The sequence below is a fragment of the Pocillopora verrucosa genome, chromosome 1 (genome assembly GCF_036669915.1).
Source record: "Pocillopora verrucosa isolate sample1 chromosome 1, ASM3666991v2, whole genome shotgun sequence".
Taxonomy (NCBI): Eukaryota; Metazoa; Cnidaria; class Anthozoa; order Scleractinia; family Pocilloporidae; genus Pocillopora; species Pocillopora verrucosa.
The window spans coordinates 28031486-28054369 of NC_089312.1; the positions used below are offsets into that span (position 1 = coordinate 28031486).

General features: G+C 38.2%; 2 protein-coding genes across 3 annotated transcripts; one reads left to right on the top strand and one right to left on the bottom strand.

Moving 5' to 3' along the window:
* Positions 1-338: 338 nt before the first annotated feature.
* On the top strand, positions 339-10684 carry LOC131790008 (stabilizer of axonemal microtubules 4-like). 2 transcript variants are annotated; one of them, XM_059107189.2, is made up of 13 exons: positions 339-478; positions 1477-1712; positions 2584-2740; positions 3340-3453; positions 3618-3678; positions 4324-4436; positions 5021-5092; positions 5498-5599; positions 6524-6627; positions 7598-7682; positions 8746-8840; positions 9591-9755; positions 10060-10684. In XM_059107189.2, the coding sequence occupies exons 2-13, from the start codon at positions 1489-1491 to the stop codon at positions 10139-10141; spliced, it is 1374 nt and encodes a 457-aa protein (XP_058963172.2). In that variant the 5' UTR covers positions 339-478; positions 1477-1488; the 3' UTR covers positions 10142-10684. The 2 variants fall into 2 exon arrangements, with proteins under 2 accessions (XP_058963172.2, XP_058963173.2); XM_059107190.2 differs by having other exon boundaries at positions 351-478; positions 1480-1712.
* A 245-nt stretch (positions 10685-10929) lies between these two features.
* On the bottom strand, positions 10930-22631 carry LOC131790004 (monocarboxylate transporter 14-like). Its single transcript, XM_059107182.2, has 6 exons — positions 22347-22631; positions 20509-21296; positions 19135-19504; positions 12086-12870; positions 11533-11902; positions 10930-11087 (listed from the first exon to the last, which is right to left on the bottom strand). Exons 1-6 carry the CDS (start codon positions 22513-22515, stop codon positions 10930-10932), a joined length of 2640 nt encoding a protein of 879 aa, XP_058963165.2. The 5' UTR covers positions 22516-22631.
* Between the last annotated feature and the right edge of the window lie 253 nt (positions 22632-22884).

Sequence of the window (22884 nt, forward strand, 5' to 3'; positions counted from 1 at the left end):
GAACTGAATCACAAACCCGAAATTTGAGTTCGCTAAATAGATCTTACTTTGCATGACAAGTCACGTGCTCTTGCAGACTGTCTGTGGGAATTCGACGGGGCAGTTTGGTGTAAAACAATTAATCGTAAACAAGAATTAAAAAAACGCAATCATCATTCCCGCATAAAGATTTCTATTTATGGCAGAATGCGTGATGCACGGGAACAGGTCATGCCTTGGCGTATTTTGCCTTTCGTTTTTCCTTTCTGGGAATTGACGATGGTTTTGTTTACAATGTAAATTCTTTCGTCACACAACGATTCTGTCACTTGCTCCAGTCCGGGTGTAGGAATACATTTGACCAGCGGCTTTCATTCGTTACCAAGGTAACCGCGTTGTTGTACTAAGGAATGGCTGAGAGAATCTGACTCGCCAAGTGAACAGCAATTTACCAATTTTCTCACAAATACAAGGCAAAAGAAAGTTTTCTACATCTTCGGTAAGTAGATAAATCTCTTCAATTTAATATTTGCGCGATTTACCCATCAAATCTTGCAAAGAACTACTTCAATCGTGGACATAAGATTGGTAGTTCTGGGTTTCGCCTTTCAGTTGGAAACTCTTGGAAAGGTTTACATATTGAGGAATTATTAAAAGATTTGTCCTGTAAAAGGTGGATTTCGATGCTCACAAAATTATTATCCCCTCAACATAAGCTACATGTGATAGTCGAGTCGCGGTACATGTGGAGTTAATCGATATTTATTTAGTGCACTTCGCGCTGTCAGTGTAGAAATATAATTCAGAAAAAAACCCTTCAATTACGGATATCTTTGATGATCTCCAACACAGTGATATCGAAAGTGGTATAAATTACATTTACAGAAAAATTAAGCTTTGTTTTATTCAGAACTGAAGATGACAGAAGAACTGTCGAAACATGTTTTTAAAGTGTCGTTCATATTTTTTAAAATTGAAATTCATATGCGAGTACACAAGCAAATCAACGGGTGAACATGATAACTCTTATCTTAAGACGGTTCAAGTGTCATTGATTCTTACTAGAAATTGTGCAGAGGAAAACTTTAGAAAATTCCCTAAAAGTTAAAGTTAAGTCATTGTGAAACCGCATATTTTTTTAAACTCAAAGGGATTATACATCTGGGTTTGAGATGGAATGAAACTAGATGTAAACTGAATTTTCCAATTTTGAATTTTAGGTCTACTTACCCAGAGGAGATTAAAATGTAACTAAAATATCCAAATTATCCAGCTAACAGGTTGTGAGAATACCCAAACATATCAAATTAAAGCTGTTATCTTGATCTAACACCAAATTTTTGTAACTAATTTACAAGGAAATGTGTAGCTGCTAGAGGGGAGAATTAACAATCAGATCTTGGAAGTTAAAGGGTGAATGACTCGCAGTGGATGAAAAATACTATACAGACAATCAGAAACTAGAATTTACATGTATAATGATAACTTCATTGGCAGAAGCACAGAAATATGGGACGTCTTCCTTATGGACCAGGAAATGCCCACATTTTACAAAGTAAGGGTGCTGATGTTGGGGTCATGAAATTCTACTGTACAGAATATTCAACCCATTATGGTAAAGAAGGTTTCATTCCCCGGACTGGTCGTCATTCAGGCACTGGATACCAGTCTAATTTTAGACCAGGAGTGTATTACAGTCGGCGCCTTGATGAACTTGATAACCCAGCCATGGGGTAAGTTGAATTTGATACATGCAGGATTTTATTTATATTAGCTAGCCAGAGCTTTCTAAATGAAGTTTTATGAAAGTTCAACAAACCAACAATTCCAATGTGTAATATTTGGTTCAGATGAACAGGCCCATTTTAGAAATAAGAACTAGACCAGCTTAGCAGACAGAACCTTCTTTACAAAGGAAAGTTTGCACTGTATGATTCAAGGTGAATTAATTTAAAAAAATAAAAATATGTACATGTCCATAAAGGCTCAATAATCAATTTAACAAATAAATTCCATGTTCCCATGTGTCTCTTCAGTAACAGAGAGTAACAGTTAAGATTAAAAAAAAAAAAGAGGCACACATGGTGCAGCCAAGTGTGCCACTGATTTTGTTGTGACATTTTGACATTTTCTGTGGTCTACTACAGTACAGACCCACAGCAAAATGAACTGTACGTGTACATGTGTTTTTTATCTGATAAAATAGCATTGTTGTTTAACCCTTTAACTCCTGGAAGTGATTAACAAGTAACCTCTCCCTACAATATCCATGCACTGTCCAGAAAATAGGTAATGAGAATACTCAAATGTATCAAGTAGAAGTTGTTATCTTGACCTAACTCCAAAGTATCGTAACTTATTTGCAAGGAAATGTGTAGCAGCCAAAGGGAAGAATTAACGAGTTAAAGGGTTAATGGTGATGTCATCTAGAAGTATGCATCTGTCGTTCAATAGAACATCAGTGAGAACCAATCAAAATGCATGCATAATGGAGCTTATCATATAATGTCACAGAGACCATCCAGCTACAAAATGTACATGTATACAACATCACTGCACTATTTGTCATTATTTGAATTGATTAATAATTTTTTTGCATGACAGACGTCTTCTGACAGACAACTATGCGTCCATAACCAAGAAACATTTTTTGCCTTCCAAAGGATCAGGTGGCTCTGATCCTTTTTCCAGAGGGCTCTACATGACAGCAACAAGTGGATTTGTGAAGGATATTCCTGTCACTATTCCAAGATCAAGACAGGTCAGCTAGTGTTGCAATTCAGTCTTGCTGTTAATTACAGCACAGGTTTAGTGGCAGTTCCCATTGTCCCATCCTCCCCTCTACCCAAGGGGCCCTGTGAGAAGGAGATGCTGTTTCCTCTTTCTCACTACATGTAAGTGGGTACCAATCAGGGAGTTTGGGTGGAGAGACAGCTGCAAGTCTAAATTATTATGTCACAAAAAAAATTTCTCACTGAGGCCCCTGATAAAAGAAAGTAATGCCTAGAGAAATGGTAAAAAATAGCCCCCAGTACCCTTTTCTGCTAGTTACAGGGTACATGAACAGTTCTTACTTCTTCTTTTACTCGCTTATCTACATTTCCTAACTCAGTTACTTCACTCTTTTGGCTCTTCTTTCTATGTTGAATTTTATAAATAATTGATGACAAACTGCTGTTAAAACCTACATAGAGGTAACATGGAATGGACAGATATGAATATTTTGGAAATAGAAAAGTGACTTCAGGCATGAAAACTTGGATCTACACACTCTTTCCTTGTAAATGACTGAACATGAAGGTTACTTTTAACAGACATCTTTAAGGATGGCCTTTGATTTTTCATAAATTCATGCAATAGGTGAGTGATGTACACATTGACACCAGAGCAAAAGGAACAGTTAATCCATTTCACCGTCCCCTGCTGCACACTCTGAAACAGAAGGATCCTATCTCCAGAGAAAATGCTTTCCATGTAAGTTGATAATTAAAATGTATACCAACTAGGCCTACATTGCTACACATAACAAGAACAGCTTGGCAAATTTTACAAAAAAAAAAAGAAAAGGGTTTTGAGATCACATTTTGACGTTAAATAGTAAACTTGTCCTAACCTCTTCATCAATTTCTTTTCTTTAGGGACCAAGCTACATGTCAACTGAAAGCCATACAAGTTTCCTTGGAAAACCCAGTCAGAGAAGTGTGTACCACTTTTCTTCTAGGAGCAAAGTTTTAATCTTACTTAAAATCTTCACAAAGCTAGCATCTTCAACAAACTTTTGTTGAGACATTTTGCATCATTATTGCTACTTATTTACAATGTACTGGTATAAAATGTATCTTTTGTTGCTTCTCCTCCTCCACCTACATGTACAATGTACCTTTTCCCTTCCAGTCAGTGTTCATGATTTGGTCTGTATTATGATCATGTTTATGTGATATGTAGTTACCACAGGGTACAATTTGGCATTATTTTCTATTAAGAGACTCCTAGCATCTTAGCATAATTATGTAAAGTTCATATAGGGTTACATGAAGACCAGGCTGTTTCATTATGAAATATTACTTTTTCAAGGCACAAAGAGTATTCACGTACTCACAGCAAGAGATTTGGTATTGTCTCTTCAAAACTGCACTTGGAGCTATATTAATTCTTTAGCAATGCAAGTAGAATTCAGCATTTGATGTAATTCTTTTGCTGGTTTTAACTGCGTGACTTCCTGTGGAGGACTTGTTAAGATGTACACTGTACATGTATCATAAACCTCTTCTGCATACACTGCATGTCAATTGATTTTCTTTTTAAACTTTAAAATAATGATTCTTTTCTTTGATTACCCCTCAGTGGACACTTCAACCAAGAGTGTGGGATACAAAGAAGGATCAGGCTTTACACATGCTTATAATGACGAGCCAATCACTTTCAACCCAATGGAGGCTCATGAAGGAATAAGAGATGTTAGGCATTTCATATAAAATACTATCACTAATAGTACTAGAAATGACAAAATTACCTACATGTTATTGTACAATTGTCTTTGATCCATTGACTAAACTAATTGTCCCATTTGCCAAAAAAACATTCATTTAATAATAACTACATTGTATAGTTAAAATGCATGCTTGACCATTGTCTGATAGGGATTATCTAAAAAAATGAACTTCAATAAATGTTGAGGCCATAAAACTCCATTAAGGATGAAAAGATCAATAACTAGACTGCTTTCCTTAGGATTTTAGTCAAAATTATTACAGTTTGAAGTGACTAGTGTACAGTTATTCTATTTTCTCCTTTCTTTACAAAATAGGATCTTATACACAGCCTGCTAATTTGACTTGACCATCTTTACCAACTGTACATTATAGTTGTGCCTGATCATTTGGCTTAATACCTGGTTCAATAATGGAAAATACCTGTGGACCCAGGACCAGAAATAAAGTGATGTGTTTGGGTGATTTTAATTAGCTGCCCTGTGCCAACCTTGGTTGAAATCATAAAATCTTATTGCTCAGCATGGTAATTGGTTTAACATTTATTTCAGCCACGATGGACACACAGGCCAACAGGCTTCAGTATTATGAAGAAAGATTTTCTTCCAGTTGAATATCTTCATGTGAGTTAACTTTCATGCATTACTTAACGCATTTGAGCATGATGAAAACACTAACTTCATTCTCTAATAACCACCTGAGATAATGCTAATCAATTTAAAACCGTTAAAATACAACATGCAGCCATCAAGTTAGCAAAGTCCATGCACTTCACTAGATCTGAGTGATAAGTTTACATGAAAATCCATTTAGGATGTTTTTTCCACACATTTAAGTTGCAAACATTAAACTTCAGTCTACAAAAACAATACTTGTGAACACGAATGACCCCCATATTTCTTCCAAGCTCATTACAGTTTGTTTGGTCATTCTAGCCACTAATCACCTATTTTTATTTCTTATACTTTTCCTTAAACATTGTACTTTCAAAGTAACATTATGGTTCTTTTCATTACACAACTGTCCAGGGCAATGAGAGTTTACCAGTTTTGTCTAATGGATCAGAACGAGGCACTGGGTTTACTCATGGCACAAAAGCAAGGCCAGTTTTTTATTCAAAGGTGGGACAGGTAAGAAATTAATCAGAAAACAAATAATGCCATTCTGGGTTGGGTAATGTCTTTGCATAATTCTTTCACCTATACATACAGCAATGAATGAATAAATACATTTTTATCATAAGTGAAAAAAGTAGCAATCAAATGGAATTCCCATAAGGGGAAGGGTGACTATCAGAAAACCATGGGGGGGGGGTTGGATATTAGTCACTTACATTGAATGCAATTCTCTTCATAATTCTTGAAAAACACTCCCAAATTTGAACTTTATATTCCATCTCCCCCCTACCTCCTTTCAATTTTAGAAACTTCTAGCACTTGCACGTGATATAATTCAACATAAAGCAAAGTGGGTTTTGTCAAGATTTATAAATTGATGAGGGTCAGGGGTTTCACTAGCAGCCAGGTACTTACAATGCTGGCCGCGCCAAGTACACAAATGTCATGATCATACATCCTAAGTAATACACAAGTTATTCTCTTCAAATTGAATCAAATAAGCAAACTTCGAGGCACGATATGAATTGGAATAGAACTCAAAATTTCGGAAAATGCCACTTCCAAATTCCTCAGGGTAGCCGGGATGAAAGGCTCTCTTGGTCTTCAAACCTTCCTACATGTACGGCCGCCCTGGCCTACTTTTGACCACCCATTTAAACCATATGTTATTGAAACAACTGAATGAGGTAGCTCGGACCATTTCTATTCAACAAATTTCTCCTTTGGAGGTGGTTGTAATGTATTTTTTTTATGAAAAAATCCATCTTACAGCAAAAATTCACATCAAGTCCACATCCATTAGTAAGATCAGAGGGTTTTAGACACTTTAAGGGTTAAGCCATGTCACTAACATCCATATACATGTATTCAAATTAAAATGACCTCAGTGTACTCACAATAGTTGTTCACTGATCCATTTTACGTCCTCCTTTTCAGGATTACACAAAGCTTGGCGACCTTCACCCTCGGGTCCAAGAGCGAGTGAAGAAGATGGATCCAGCTGAGTATTCTAACATGGTTAACCCTCATGCTTTCGCCAGGTATCAAATATTTTAAAATTTCTTCAGATATTCTTGGTTTATTATCGAAATGTCTGTGCACCAGAAGAAAACTCGCAGATATACAGCTGATGTATTTTTCGGCTGCGTCCGCCATGTTATTCCTTTCTTAGGAGATTGGGGACTAAAATTTGGTTTACGCGCATGGGCGCGAAAAAAAAAGCTCAAAGGGTTTCCTACTTGTAGCCCATTCGCACCAATATACGAAGCTAAAACAAGTTTTAAAGGTATTTTGTCAAACACAGTTTAACCTTTTTTTCTTCAGAGAAGCTGCTTAAACTAATGTTTTTTTGTCTTCAAATGTAGCACATTGAAACTACATGCAAGTGGTTACTTGAGTCCTCGAGAAAATTCAGTTTTCCAGGCCTGTTTCTGGCTTTTATTCAGTCAAACCCGGTTTACTAAACATGTTTTGCTGGTGTGAGTGGGCTGTGAGAGTTTGTTTTCAAACAGAAAAAGTATGGAATACATGTTGTTCCAAACTTAGAATTTCCCTTGCAATTCCAAACTTAGAATCATCCCTCCAATAGGATATTGGAGGGATGGAAATTGAAAATTTTTTTTGTAGCTACGGTAAATTGTATACCTACGGTAAATTGTATACCTAAAAGACAACTAAATGACTGTTACATATGAACACTAAATGGGCTGCTGACATGATATATCTTGGAAAAAAAAGTGTTTGCCATAATTCTTTTCAAAGCTTAGAATTGCCCTGGGGGAGTAAAATTAATTTCTACTTTGTCTTTGTAGTCACATCAGACATACTATTAGGCACCTGAAGAAGTGAAAATTCTGTTTGCCAACATTCAGTTGCAAACACATGGTTGCCTTATAGTTTATAAGTACCTCAGGGTTACTTTTAAAAATTTAGCAAAGCTTACTGAAAAGAGATTTTCCAATTGGTTCCAAAAACTAAACCCACTTTTTGTCTTTTCCTTCTTTCCCATAGCACTGCCAAGATTTCATTCAAAGGCAAACAGAGAAATGATCCTACAGAAGCAGAAAGACTGGGTAATACATCCACAGGAACAAAGGTTGGTTGAAAAATTCAAAATTTACTGAAAGAGAAGGGGGAGAATTTTAACAGCGTGGATGGTGATAACCTTCAAATTTTATTTTGTAGCAGACAAATTTTCATTTAGGATCCCAGTGCATACACAAAGTACTGTGTATGTTTAAATTACATGTAAACTCTAGCCATACCTAAACTTGACATGACCTCAGGATGGACCCTTATTTTCTCAAACTTAAAGACTCGAATGTGTGTGGCACCAGTTTCATTTTGAAGGAAAATTGAGATACTCATAATTTTTGGTCCAGGTGATATTTTGAAATTTTAAAGTAAAAAGGACATATGGGATGACTACAGTACTGCACTAGGTCCAAGGTACAGGATATTGGGTGCTGGGGTACTCAGGGTACAGGATATTGGGTACCCAGTACCTAGGGTACAGGATATTGGGTACCGGATACCCAGGGTACAAGATATTGGGTAGTGACTACCCAGAGTACAGGATATTGGGTACCAGGTACCCAGAGTACAGGATATTGGGTAGCGGGTACCTAGGGTACAGGATATTGGTTAGCAGGTACCCTGAACACAGGATTTTGGGTACTGGGCACTCAGGGTACGGGATATTGGGGTACCGGCACCCAGGGCACAGGAAACCCAGGGTACAGGATATTGGATACTGGGTACCCAGGGTATAAGATTTTGGGTACAAAGGTACCTGGATGTTTAAGTAGCAGGTACCCAGGGTACCAGGGTATGGGATATTGGGTACTCGGTACCCGGGGTACAGCTGGATATTGGATACCAGGTACCAAGACTAGAGGATATTAGGTACCAGGTATCCAAGGTACAGGATATTGGGTACAGTACTAGGCCATTTTGTTTCTGTTGGAGAATGAAATGTCATAATGAGAATTTTGTTCAAATAAATATGTTCACTGGGAAAAAAATTCCTTCCTCGTTACTTTGCTCTAAATGTAACACTGAATATGCGAAAAAGACTGATTTGCAAGTGGATAACCATGCTGAAAATAGTCAACATGGATAAAAATTATAGAGAATGTTTACTAATTTACTTATCCCAGGAGCTGACAGGATACAGCGAAAATAATGACCAGTATTTTGAGACAGCTGAGACTACAGACTCTCTTAAGAGATTTGAAACTCATTATAATGCCAAGTAAGTATACATTTGACTCACGTGAACCGACAACTTTTGCTTATATGGGAAGATTTTACACCTTAAGGTCTCACCCTTTAACTCGCACGCTTGTCCTTACTCTCGACCACACATTTATGATTTTAGTTCGCAGAACTGATTCAGTAGCGGATCAACTTAGAAGCCCCTATAAGTTCTCATCACTTGTCTGCTTGGTATTGTATTGAGAGAATTTCTGTCCTGGTCACTCATGGGAGTTAACGGGTTAAGGGTATACGAGAGAGGGTGACGAATTTTAGGAATGTATGCATGTATAACCCATAGGTTAAAAAATAAAAGGAAAAATAGAAGAGAAAAGAAAAAAGGTTCTCATAAAAGAACAAATACACGTAAACCTATAACTTGAATGCAAGTAAAATACATAAATTTCACTCCACGTCTGATGATAAGTCCTTCTTTTGCAAACGTTTAGGCCAAGTTTACAATGAAGGGGCCTTATCACAAGCTTTTAACTGAGATTTAAGGACTTGTCAGATTATTTTATCACATGGAATTACATGTAATCTATTTTTGCCAAAGGTCTGTGGTACACATGCACCAAGGCACATCCCTCTCTTCGCCACGCCCTGTTTAAGTTGCTTTCACTTCAGCTATATTCTTCATACTTAGCACGGATTTGACAAATTGTCGAGTATAACTTTCATTCATTTTATCTTTAGACATGACATTTTTTTAAGCCTCAGACCCATTTTTTTTACCGCTTTCTCTCAGGCATTATGACATGAATCCACGGGGCGAGGACCGCTTGGGGACAACTGACGGCAACGTGATGATTCAACTACCAAATGGCTTCACCAAAGGAACCAGCGTCCATACACTGGGACCTGATGTTAACACTACAGCTGAGCTCCGCTGGCACAAGCCCTATGTTTCTAGGTATTTTCCTCTTAAAGTACTTTATTTTATAGTCCTACTGTTACTTGTACTCGTAGCTACGCAGCGCAAGGAGGTCTTCACTCAAGATAACCTTCTAATGGCTTTTGCCTCATTACTCGACTATTTACAGTGGGTTTGCTTCCTTTTATCTTAAAAACCCGCTTTATTTCCCCTGCCCAGACTTTTATGAGAGAAAGAGAGATGTGACCAGAGGAAGTTTGTGTTAATGTCTCTGTTCTAGTTTTGACACGTCATACTAAGAAACGTATTTGATTGCCATTTTGTTGAATCCTATTTTTTTTAGGAGTATAAAGGCCAGAGATCCCTATTACGACGACCACACGCATGACGCAAAATTGCGTACCGCTGTGCCAATAACTGCTTGATGGGTTGAAACGATCGTTCGTCCAGACTTTATCGCCGATAAGAATGAAGTTACGAAGTAGTCGTACTCAACTTTTTTTCGTTTTCAGTTTAACTTTATTAATGTTTGCCATTTCATACCTTCTGTAGGTCGAAAATCAGTGTTCTTTAGGTCGAAAATAAGTGTTTGGTGATAGTAAATTGAAGAAATATTCGTTCAGAGATGTTCGTTCTAGTTCTACACCCCCACTCAAATCCATTTCCGTTTACAAAATTGCGTCATGATAAAAGGGTGAGGAGCGAACATCTTTCAAAGCTACCCTCCCTTGTACAAGGTCGTGTATAGAACTAAAACGCTGCACCATTTTTCATTTTTTATTTTCCTTTTTTTACTGAGAAATAAATCTAAAACGATTGGATAGAACGTAGCCAAAGCCACTGAATACACGAGACACAAACTTTAATCATCAACAACAACCAAGTGTATCAAAAATATTTTGTTTTATTTGTCAAAAGTAGCAAATTTACTAATCCTTAAACTAAGAATAAAGAGAACATAAATTTAACTCCTTTCTTTATCGTGGATTCTTCAGGCTGATCTCTCTGTCCTATCACAGGACAGTAAATACCCTACCATTTCATCCCGAGAATAATCTTACGAGGTGCCAAAAGCCGCCACCGTTGGTTTCAACGAGAGAGGAGATACCCGAATACATCAATTGTGGCTTAATTTTTTTGTTGTTTCTGTCATTGTTGTGGTTTGACTTAAAAATGTCCTAATAAATGAATTGTTTTTGCGGAATGAAGTTAGTCACAGAAGCAATTTCCGTGTTTTATCTTTCTTCAAGTCATCATCCTTCTTATTCTTCAGGCAAAACAGAGTCAGTGGCACTAGACCAGCCACATGTGTCACAATACCAGCCGTAAAAAACGCCCAGGTGTAGCAACCAGTTGTATCAATAATGAATCCTGAAATAATAAGATAAACGGGGCTATTCACAGAAAAAAATTCTACTCGTGTAAAATTTAACTTGAACAAATGTTAGAAGTCAGCCTTGATTGTCTTCCGACAAACTGGTGAAAGAAAAATCGTAAGCATGTCAACTGCACAGTGAACCGTTTTAACTTAGAAGGGAATGTTTTGTCCTTATTAAAAAAACAAACAAACATTTGATGCCAGTGAGTGTCGCTTCAACAATCTAACAGAGTGATAAGCCTGGGTCACGAAAAAGTTCCTAGTTGATTGAATTAATATTATCAGGACTACCCATACATGCACGATCACATTCGTCTGTTCTTTAAAAGTGGCTGACGGATACAGTGTAAGTTTCTTAACTGATTTTGACAATCGCAAAAATTAGAAATGATCAAAGAGACCCAGTGTCGACAGCAAGTAACCCTAACATGTGCTCACCTGCAAAGGGAGATCCCGACGCTATTACCAATGAGATTAGAGTATTTCCCAGACCAAACCCGGCCGCTCTGCGCTTTTCGTCCACGCTGAACATGAGAAGTGAGTTCATTGTCGTTATAAAAATGCCATCGCCAATGCCATAAATTACAGCAAAAACTTGAATTCCGACGTAATTTCTCACTACTGGAAGCACAACGATAGCAAATCCGTCGAGTAAAGCCCCAAACTGGTAAATATACATGGTATTAACCCAGATGACGTCACAGATCCTCCCTGTTACAAAACGAGCTAGGGAGGATGATAAACCAAAAGGTATGAAAAACCAGGATGCTGAGTCAGCAGAAATACCGAGTTCGAGGCAATAGTTCACCTGCGTATGAAGAAGACAAACAATTTACTGAGGATGCGTGCTATAAAATTATAATTCCCAAGGAAACAATAAATTTCCTTGTTCCCGTGCGGGGATTAAATATACTGTAGTAGTGTAGCCCATTCGCGACTCAAAACGCCCCTTGGCCTAATGTAAAACGTTTCATCACGAGAACTGACTTACCATATGTATTTGTGGGATGAAATGTCCAAAGTTCATTAAACAAAGACTTATAACCGCCAAGGTATAAGATGGAATTTTAAATACGGAGAAGTCTAACAGTTTGTTCAATTTTCCAGTCGAGTTTGATACCATAGTGCCTTCAGTATTGGCTGCCGCCTCGAAAGATTTCACTTGATTAGTTTCTTGGGTTTCTATTGGACAATTATCGTCAGTAATTTTTATAAGTTTTCTTTTCCCAGTCATTCCCATTCGCTCCCCACGGATCAAGCCCATTTCTGGACATTCTGCTCTCAAAGAAGGGAACTCTGGGTCACTTTGTTTCTCTACAGGATTATGCGAGGTAGTCTCTAAAGCATCCTGAATAGGTTCTACAAAAGCTACTCCAGAAACAATCGCCATTAGGAAGAACGGTACACTAATGATCCTGTAAGTTACTCTCCAACCAAATATGTCAATCAGGAGCTGTAGTGAAGGGCCCATAATAAGAAGTCCACTGCTGCCCCCGACTGTAACGATCCCTACGGCGAGAGATTGCCATCTACGAAAGTTCTTTGCTGTTATGAGAAAGTATGACGAAAGCATCAATGCTGACCCTGTGCCAAACACACAGCCGTAAGTTAAAAACATCCACTCAAGACCTGAAGAATACGGAGTTATCAGCAAGCTCACGGCACAAACTATACAACCAAGAAAAGAGGTGAAGCGACATCCGACGGTTTGGCACAAAAGTGATCCCAGAGGGCCAAGGAAGAAGGTTAGACCAATCGCCAGTGAACCTACCCACACTGAAATTTTAAAGCAGAAGACTTATGAGTACGTAATCACTGAGAGACAAACAAAAGTATTCAACTGAGTTTTCATCAGTTTTGCATATGTGCAAATTCTACGTCTTAGCAACCGATTCAATCTCGTTCTTTGGGTAATCCCCCTTGGAACGAGGTTGCAACTAATTGACAAATATATCATTGCGTATGGCATTCTGGGTATGCTATAGGAAAAGAAGCATTAAAAAGGGTTTCAATAGAGCGGATGACTGTAAAGAGTACCGGTTAGATATTTCGGCCATTTTACGACTAAAAGTTCATTTCTTAATGGTTGAAAGAATATTTTCATGATTAACTTTTTTTACGACTAAAGGCTATTTTTTTGCCGTTTTACAGCCAACGCTTCAACTTATCGAGGAGGCTAAATATTGCAAGAGATTTTGATATTGTACAAGAGGCTCGCTTGATCCAACTTCTTACTTCATTAGGCTCCAATTTTAAAATGCGTGACACATTATCCCTTGAGAATTCGACCGATCAACCTAACACCAGTAGTAAAACTTAAATGGGGATATTTTTTTCTTTAATTCTTTTTTGTACTTTCTGTTGCTTGTTGAATTATTGCAAAGATTACGGAAAGCTTTTAGACGGCAAAAAGTTTTATTAAATGACACAATAACAGATGCAAACAAAACTCGTTTATGGACTAGTTATAAACGGAGGGTAAAAAAATAACATAAAACAAGTCAAAATTAATGAACACTTCACAAAAATGATATATGAAATAAATACGTTTTTTAATTTCCGTACCGGCTATACTCAAACTTATTGGCTTCTTATTAAAGAATCTTCCACAGTTAAATATCCCGTGTTATTTTTTTCTCATTTTCCATTCTTCCACCATATTTGGTACATCTTTCGGTCTAACACTCATCTTCATTTGCGGCATGTGTTTGTCCAGTACACTTTCAAATGCGTCATATTGATGGCATCGAATGTTTCTCCAATAGTCCAGGGAGCATTTGCCAAGTCCTCATTAAGGTGATCCGTATCCACGTTTTTCACGTTTCTAAATGTGATGGTCTTTCGTCTATGCTGTAATGCAGATTGCTTTAAAATGTCATAAATGAGGTGGTGATCACTTATCTCTGGTTTAAAAGGGCCTCCTGTCTTGAGAAGGTTGAGTTTGTTGATTTAAATAACGTCCAGCAGTGTCTCTGATATTGGCTTAATCCTCGTCGGCTTGGTAATTTAACATTGCATTCCATGCACTTTTTTTTAGGTCGGCAAGTATTTTCCCTTCACTGCTTTCTGGTTTTCGCTTGTCCAGGTTCAGATCACCTGTAATAATAAAAATCTGTTTCTTGAGGGAAGCCCACACTGAAACGTCATTCAGTTCCTCCTCAACACGTTCTAAGTAATGTGGGTGTTGTTAGTGATCCGACTGCTTTAGGGTCGGTATATCCCAAGAAAAATGACTTCGTTGTTGCCAAGGCTAGCTTCCACTGCAAGAATCTCAAGTGTTTTGTATCTCTTCGTTACTTTCAGATCCTCTGAGGGTAGACTAGAATCAAAACAGGCTATCATCCCACCGCCTCCTTTCTTTCTGTCTTTTCGATACATGTTGTAACCCGTTAAGGTGAACTGGCTGTTCGGGTAGGAAATGTCGATCTTTTTCTCTGAGAGAAAAATAATTTGCGACTTCATCTCATCATTCAGGAGTTTCAGTTCATCAAATTTATTTTGGAGGCTGCTCATGTTCAGATGGAACATTCATGACGTCCGATTGGAATGTTCCTGCCTTTCTTGCAAGAGCAGATCAAATTCCTGTTGGCCGCAGTTGTTAATTGCCATATACTCCTGAGAGTGAAATTGTGTGTTATTCATCTCATTTGCATTAGGTTGTAGAAGAAGCTGATTTGCATAATTTCCTTTCGTAGTAATTATTTTTCATCCTCAAGTAAAAAAAATTAGTCCCCTATCTCGGTAGACAAGTCTATTCGATTGCTGGTCGTTCAAGAAAAAATTTAAAAGTCGATGTCGACGTGTTGAAGCTCTTTGCGTGAATCCACAGGCCACATTCAGCGCATAACTTCGCATTCTGATTATTTCGAACGCTCTTCTTACATTAGAAATCGCTTTCTAAGGCAACGTCGTCTTTGCCTCTGGGTATTTCTAGCTTGAGATCCAAATTTCGTCTTATAACTGGTTATATTAAATAAAAACGCGATACATGGAGCCATCAAAGTCGCAGAGTAGCAGGAGCTTTTCGAAGCGTGACCAATCGCTGCCGTTGTCACGCACAAATTTACAAGCCATCCAAGCCAAGATAAATCCCTACTGTGCTTCATTCAGATGTTATACATTCTATGTTTCTTAATTGAAAGTTTGGCATTTCCAATAGGACACACATGCGATTGCATGTCTTACGCGATTTATGAAATATGGAGTAAACGACGCTTACATTTCGTAACTCGTCAAAAAATGTCAGTTGCGGTATAATATCACAAAGTTATTTACATTGAAATTTACATGCATTGGGTCGGTAAAATCGTTAAGATATCACACAAACCGTAAAAATAAAAACAAACAAATAAATAAATATATAAAATGAGTAAATGAATAAAATACAGGTATATCAATATATAAAATAATGATATAAAAGTTAAGTAAAGTATAAAATAATTATATACAACTGTTATTTAAGAAAAGCCGATAACCTATATTTAAAAGTTTCTAAGGAAGTTGATGAAACAATGATCTAAGGAAGGCAATTCCAGTCCGCTATAGTTTTTGGAAAAAACGAGAATTTAAAAACGTCTTTACTTGCATATGGCACGCGAAATTTAAGTTGATGGCTTCCCCTCGTGCGACTCTCGGAGTGTTGAATTGAATACTCTCGACTATCTATATCAATAAGACCATGAGTTAGTTGATATAGATAGCCGAGATTTTACTAGCTATTGAAATCTTGAAAGACTGCACCTACACGATATTTGTTTGAATGGATCGGTCAAAGATCGCTGTAATTAGCTCCGGCTTTGAGCTAAGCTGTTTTGTTTAAATGGTCCATCACTATATCTCATCGATGAGATGTGAGTTGAAATGCAGCAGTCGCTTGTTGTAAGAGTAAACAGCACGGGTAAATAATTCAAGGTGAGAAACTTACCAGTTTTCTGACGGCTTTCGCCGAACTCTTTCATCAGCTCTGGAAGCAATACTCCAAAACTCATTGCAAAACCAAGATTCAACGCTTGACACACCAAGGAACAAACACTAATGAACCACGAAAAAAAACTGTCCGATCGGTGCTTTGGGCCCTTGCATGTCTTCGACATTTTGTTACTTTGCTTCAAGAACAGAAAATTCAAAGACAAAAATTCACCACTTCGAAACTTCCTTCTTAAGTTTTATCGCACTGCCTTGCTTCCAAGATTTTGGAAAATGAAAATCAGCTGTGCTGTTGGCAAGGGACCGGAGGAAGAATTGACACTCGTGGTCATCGTATGGCCAATATGATTATGTAATTATTCACAATGATTAAATATTCTCTCACAAGGTGTCTTTCATTCGCATTGTCTTCTCCTGACTGCCAATTAATTCTCCCACCCCATTTGTTGAAGGAGATCGTTACTTTACTGTTCAGTGAAGATTCCCAATAATTTTAAAGCGGCTAAGTGGGTTTCCTTTAGGCAAAACCTCTTCCTTTATGTTATGTCACAGAGGGGCGGTAAAGAAAAGTGATGTCACTCTTCGTGAGTTGAGCCTGGTGTTGCGCACCGGTGAGAAGCCTTCGAAGGATCACATTTTTCGTGCATGACACGCTACCAGTGGACTTCGAAAGCCATGAGATACTCGTGAACCAGCATCTCTGAAAGCTTGGTCACAGATCATTAAAATACTTAGTCTCCTTCGTAGCTGTTCACTGAGATGTCACATAAGGGTCCCTAGGGGGAGTGGGTTGGTGGGGGCGGAAATGTTTCCTGACCTCCGGTTTAACTGTCCAGAGAATAGGGAGAAATCTTGTGATAGAAATAAATCAAGTCCGTGTGACAGCTCAAGGATGTTTCAAAGAGTTCTTCACCCATCAGAAGTTTTTGGCCCTTTGTTTTTCTTTGTGCAATTACAGTTCCTTCACGTTCAGTTAAAGAGGCTGGTAGACTGTAATTTCGCAGTCGGCTGAATCATATACCCAGTTTGATTGATTTTTTTTCATGATTCTTATTCATGATCCATTGGAGGACAGACACATAACTATCGTTTGACCTGATCCGTGATCTCTCACTATTTATATAATAAGCTCAGTTATGCACGCATTCTGATTGGTTCTCACTTATGATCCATTGGAGGACAGACACATAACTATCGTCTTCGATAACAACTTCTAGTACTTAAATGAAATGTGGACAGACACAGAAATATCGTCCCCGATAACAACTTCTATCAACTTCTAGTATATAAATCAAATGGGATCCATGTTGCCGAGCGTCTTTACATTTAGAGAAATCAAAGTCAAAACGTGGCGAGAAAACTAGTGACATACTCGGCTACGCCTCGTGATCCACTTGTTTGTTCTTTCCACATTTTGACCTGATCCGTGATCTCTCACTATTTATATAATAAGCTCAGTTATGCACGCATTCTGATTGGTTCTTACTTATGATCTATTGGAGGACAGACGTATAGATGACGTCATCATTAACAAATTTTTTAATTCTTTATTATATGAAAAAATAGATTCCAAGTTGCCATGCTTCTGTTCAGGAATAGATCACAGAGGACGTCAAAATGTGGTAAGAACATCAGTGACACACTCGGCTGCGCCTCGTGTGCCACTTTTTTGTTCTTACCACATTTTGACGTCATCTGTGATCTATTACTGAACAGACGCACGGCAACTTGGAATCTCTTTGTTAAACGGACGCACGACAACAGAGATTAGATAATGGCTCAGAAATTTGTTAATGTAATTCTTTACCCCTCTATCGATTTCTTGGGAACAGAAGGGATTTGGTTTGAAATGCTTGAGATGAAGACTTGCGAAATCAATATTGTTTCGTTTTTTAAGAGAAGAAGTCTTGTTGGCCGCAAAAGCAAGTAAAATATACAACGCTATGTATAATCTTTGTAGGCATCATCATTTTTGTTTTTATCTAAAATATTTAGTCTTAAATGAAGCCGCTTCACTACAGAGTAATAATTTAAGATAAAAGGATAACATACCCGGAGAAATCGAAGTATCTGCTTCACTATTAATGTTAGATGCAAACGAAACTTTCAAATTAACTCTTATATACTTTTGTTTAGAGACTTTTCTTTACAACAATTTGTGCTGTCAATGCCTGATGTACTCTGCTTCATCGATCTCCTACAAAGAATTCTACAAGGCAACTATTATACTACTTCAACAAGTAAGGTCTGAACTCATGAAATGGGAGGTAACCGCCCAAAAATGGTTCAATTTGTGTTTTTTCCTTTTATTTGCAAAAGCCCTCGCAAATATTTAAATTCTTTATAAATTGATATGACATATTTTTTCCCTAAGAAGCCCTTGTAAATATTCAAATTCTTTATAAATTGATGTGACTTATTTTTTCCTTAAGAATCCTGCTGATTAGCATTTGCTTAATATTTCGGAAATGTGTACATCAACAACCTACAAGAGTGGTTTCCGAATTTTATCGTTTTTCAAGTCGTCATCCTTACGCGTCTTCTCCTTCAAGCAGAACAGAACCAGTGGCACCAGACCAGCTACATGTAGCACAATTCCAGCGATAAAAAATGGCCAGGTGTAGCAATCAGACACATCAATCAGGAATCCTACAATCAGAGGACAGGTGGAGCTTCAAAATAGAAAGCGATTTTTCATATTTCTTCTATAAACGGAAAACATTTGTCTTGCCTAAATGCTGCTGCATTCTAAAAAATAGAAACGATGAGAACCGAGGAGGTGCGACTGCACCACAATTTGGATTAATGGACTGAGTTAGATTCGTGGATGGATTTAAATGGCTTGATTGTGCAAGCTTACCCAATATAGAATTTCATACTCAGCAAACGATTACGGTGCATAATCAAATTCGCAAAATTCTCCTTGGTTGTCTTTGTTTTGAGTTTCGAACGTCGTGCGTAGGATTTGCTCCATCTTGCCTGCTCACAGCAAAAACAATTATCTTCAATTTGGCGTTTTAGGATTATCCACTTCAGGAAAATTACACCCACTCTTAGTTTTCCGGCCAATATTAAGTGTTTCTATTAATTACCAATAACTGACAACTGACAAACCTGCAAAAGGAGGTCCAGACGCTATTGCCAGTGACAGTAAACTATTTCCCAGACCTAACGCGGCCGCTCTGCGCTTTTCGTCCACACTAAACATAAGAAGTGAGTTCATCGTCGAGATCAAGACACCATCAGCAATACCATAAATCACAGCAAAAACTTGAATTCCTGTGTAGTTTCTTATCACTGGAAGCACGACAACTGCAAACCCGTCAAGTAAAGCCCCAAACTGGTAAATATAAGTAGTATTTACCCAGATGACGTCACAAATCCTCCCAGTTACAACACGAGCCACGGAGGATAATAGACCAAAAGGTATAAAAAACCTAGATGCTGAGTCAGCAGAAATACCGAGTTCGAGGCAATAGTTTACCTGCGTAGAAAAATATTTGACTGAATTTGAAAAAGTCTTAAGCTCATTCTGCACGGCGTTATCTTGGTTTCGGTGGTGAAGAGCGAAAAAAGCATTTCGTGTGGAACCACTGACAGTTAATTGGAATCTATCTGTACGACCAAAACTACAGAGAGGCACTGAAAGATTGGTTTCTTATCCAAGACCACCTCGCTATACGTAGTCTTGTGCGCTCAGAATAAGCAAACGCGCTCTAAATTTTGAAATTTGATCTTGCACCCTATTTAATATTTTAATGTTTCTCTGGCATGCATGGCCAACCATTGACAGAGACAGAAACGAAACTGGAATACGACAAGGTCAAGTAGGACAACGGAAAAAATAGCATCCATAAGTTAAAAATACAAAAAAAAAAAAAACACCTGAAAAATGAAAACAGTAACAAAAAGCCAAAAAATAATACCCACTGACAATCAGGAATCTTCCTAGAGTAATGACATCGGCGAATCAAAACAAAAAAATAATACCCCATTCACACCAGCAAAACATGTTTTGTTAAACTGGTTTTCATTGAATGAAAATTATAAACAGAGAACTGAAAAACTTGATTTTCCATTGGATTCAAGTACTTGCTAACTTGCATTTCCAATGTGCTACATTCAAGTCAAAAATATTCGGTTAAATAGTTTCTATGAAGAAAAAAAAAATTAAACTGTGTTTAACAAAACAACTTTTAAACATGTTTAAGCTTTGGTGTGAATGGGGCATAAGTAAGGTAATATAATGGAAAACCAGTCAGAAATCAATGTGAACTGATAACATGTTTACGGCCTGGTGCCCTGGTAATCGCAGGTACTAGGACTAAGACGCAGTTGGTTTTGTGATTTCCAGACTCAGTGACTGACAGCTGCCCTGAACAATTGCAGGCTATAGTCAAACAAGCCGTGGATTATCCTCGAAAAAATCACTGGAAAATTTCTCAAAGTAAGTTCATCAAAAATTTCATTTCATCTTAACTGGCTTACCATATGTATTTGTGGAATGAAATGTCCAAACTTCATCAGACACAGACTTAAAACCGCCACCGTATAACATGGTATCTTGAATACAGAGAAGTCCAAAAGCGTGTTCAATTTGCCCAAACAGTTTGCTTCCCTACTGCCATCCGTTTTGGCCGCAGCATGCGAAGATCTTATTTGGCTTCTTTGCTGGGTCTCTGTTTGGCATTCGCTTTCAAAAATCTTTACCTTCCTCTCCTCATTAACTGTGGTTTGCTTTTTGTCGATCGCGTTCATCTCCATTTCTGGATGTCCTTCGCTCTCAGAGAGGAGCTTTGAGTTGCACTGGTTTGTTTTGCAATTACGTGACAGGTCCTCTGAAGTATCTGGAAGAGGATCACCGAAAGTAACCCCACATACGCACGCCATTACAAAAAAAGGTATACTAAGGATTCTGTAAGTTCCTCTCCAACCAAATATGTCAATCAGGAGCTGTAGTAAAGGGCCCATAATGAGAAGTCCACTGCTGCCCCCGACTGTGACGATTCCCACGGCGAGAGATTGCCATCTGCGAAAGTTCTTTGCTGTTATGAGAAAGTAGGACGAAAGCATCAATGCTGACCCTATGCCAAACACACATCCGTAAGTTAAAAACATCCATTCAAGACTTGTAGAATGCGGTGTCACTAACAAGCTCACGGCACAAACTAGACAGCCAAGAATAGAGGTGAAGCGACATCCGATGGTTTGGCACAAAAGTGATCCCAGAGAGCCAAGGAAAAAGGTTAAACCAATAGCAAGAGATCCGACCCACACTGAAAATGAAAAAAAAAAAAAAAAAAAAAGCAAGTGAGCAACAAATGAAATGGGAAAAGGTAAGAACATAAGAAGGGCGACTAACAACAGTGAATTTTCTGATCGAAAAAGAAAAGATCTTTCCCTTGTCAAGAGGGTCTATAGTTTGCCTAATCTTCATCGTTTCAAACCTGAGTAACGGAAACATTCTTGCAGAGTCAGTTGTGGCAGTTATACCTTTCTGTCGGCTATTTACAGGGGCTCTGTACTGACATAGCCTGCAGAACAGGCTTGATTTTTTTGCGTTTTTCAGTCGAATGGAGGGAAGCGCCAAGCGGCGCGTAGTGCGAGTCGCGCGCGAGGAGAAAAGGGCAATATTCTTTGCCTCGCGCTTCGCGCGCGCGCGCTCGTGTACCGCGCTTCGGCCCCGCTAATCGGTCTGTTCTGCAGGCTAAAGTTGACATATTTCAGCAAGAAGGCATGAAGCACGGTTGTAGATAAGAGCCGGCAGCCGGCGAAATACGCCGGCTTCTCTGCAAGGTTTCGCTGGCTACTTTCATTGCTTCGAGAACCCGTACAGAGATGATGTTTATCAGGTCTAAACTTGGGCTCAATAAAAATATGAATTTGCACTCCCTATCTTTTCTTAAACATAAAAAGACTTCTGACTCAAGGTTAGTTTAAAAACGTTCTGATGGGGACTGTCTTTTTGACAAATCTTGCTGCAGTGGCAGGAAAGTACGAACGATATGACGTTTTGTCCGCCATAATGGATTTCGAGACCCACAACCGTTTACCTTTAGAAAAGCTCCGGCTACTTAAAACCTTGATGAAGGCAAAAATTTCGACAACAAGCCACCTCAAAAAGAAAAAAAATTGAAATGAAAAGGATATCCATATAAAAACAAAAGGAAAGTGGCAAAGATTCATGAAAATTCATTGCAAACGGGGCTTGATATTCTGAAAATTACGTTATCGTGTCGACCAGATGTCGACCTAAATACGTATATTTGAGTACACGAGCTTGTGAAATGCTTGATATCAATTGAGACAGCTACTGAGACACTCACCAGTTTTCTGTCGACTTTCCCCAAACTCCTTCATTAACTCTGGGAGAAGCACTCCAAAGCTGAGCGCAAAACCAAGATTAAGTGCTTGGCAAACACAAGAACATACGCTAACGACCCACGAAAATAAACTATCTGGTCGGTGCTGCAAAATTTTGTCTATCTTAGTCATCACGTAGTCTAGTCTCGTGAATAACAAGGAATTCACATTAGAACAGGACAGGTTTGAGTTGGTTATGCCAGCTGACTCACGTGCTATTTTTCGTGTAGTAAAAAAATATGCAGATATTTCCGATAATTGAGTGTCGAGACATAAAAACGACTAATCCTTGGTATAAGTTACTCATTAACAAATGTTCTCACGTACTCTCGCTGGCATTGTAGTAAACTCGATAATCGATCAGTAGCCATTGTTTGGGAAATAAGCCCGCACTCTTCCCTAGGGGAGATCGAAGCTCGAGAAAACGCCAGGGATCCGTGAGGCTAAATTTGATTAAACAAATCAAATTTCAGGGGTGAGGTGACGAGAAGAATGAAGGAT

What these genes read in the sequence shown, in the direction of transcription:
- LOC131790008 (XM_059107189.2), top strand. Translation starts at nt 1,489, where the DNA reads ATGGGACGTCTTCCTTATGGACCAGGAAATGCCCACATTTTACAAAGT. An exon ending in TGGAAAACCCAGTCAGAGAA is followed by an intron (nt 3,679 to 4,323) that starts GTGTGTACCACT and finishes ATTACCCCTCAG; the next exon opens with TGGACACTTCAACCAAGAGT. An exon ending in TTTATTCAAAGGTGGGACAG is followed by an intron (nt 5,600 to 6,523) that starts GTAAGAAATTAA and finishes CCTCCTTTTCAG; the next exon opens with GATTACACAAAGCTTGGCGA.
- LOC131790004 (XM_059107182.2), bottom strand. Translation starts at nt 22,515, where the DNA reads ATGACTAAGATAGACAAAATTTTGCAGCACCGACCAGATAGTTTATTT. An exon ending in GTCTGGACCTCCTTTTGCAG is followed by an intron (nt 12,871 to 19,134) that starts GTTTGTCAGTTG and finishes TTAAAATTTCAG; the next exon opens with TGTGGGTAGGTTCACTGGCG. An exon ending in TCATCCCACAAATACATATG is followed by an intron (nt 11,903 to 12,085) that starts GTAAGTCAGTTC and finishes CTTCATACGCAG; the next exon opens with GTGAACTATTGCCTCGAACT.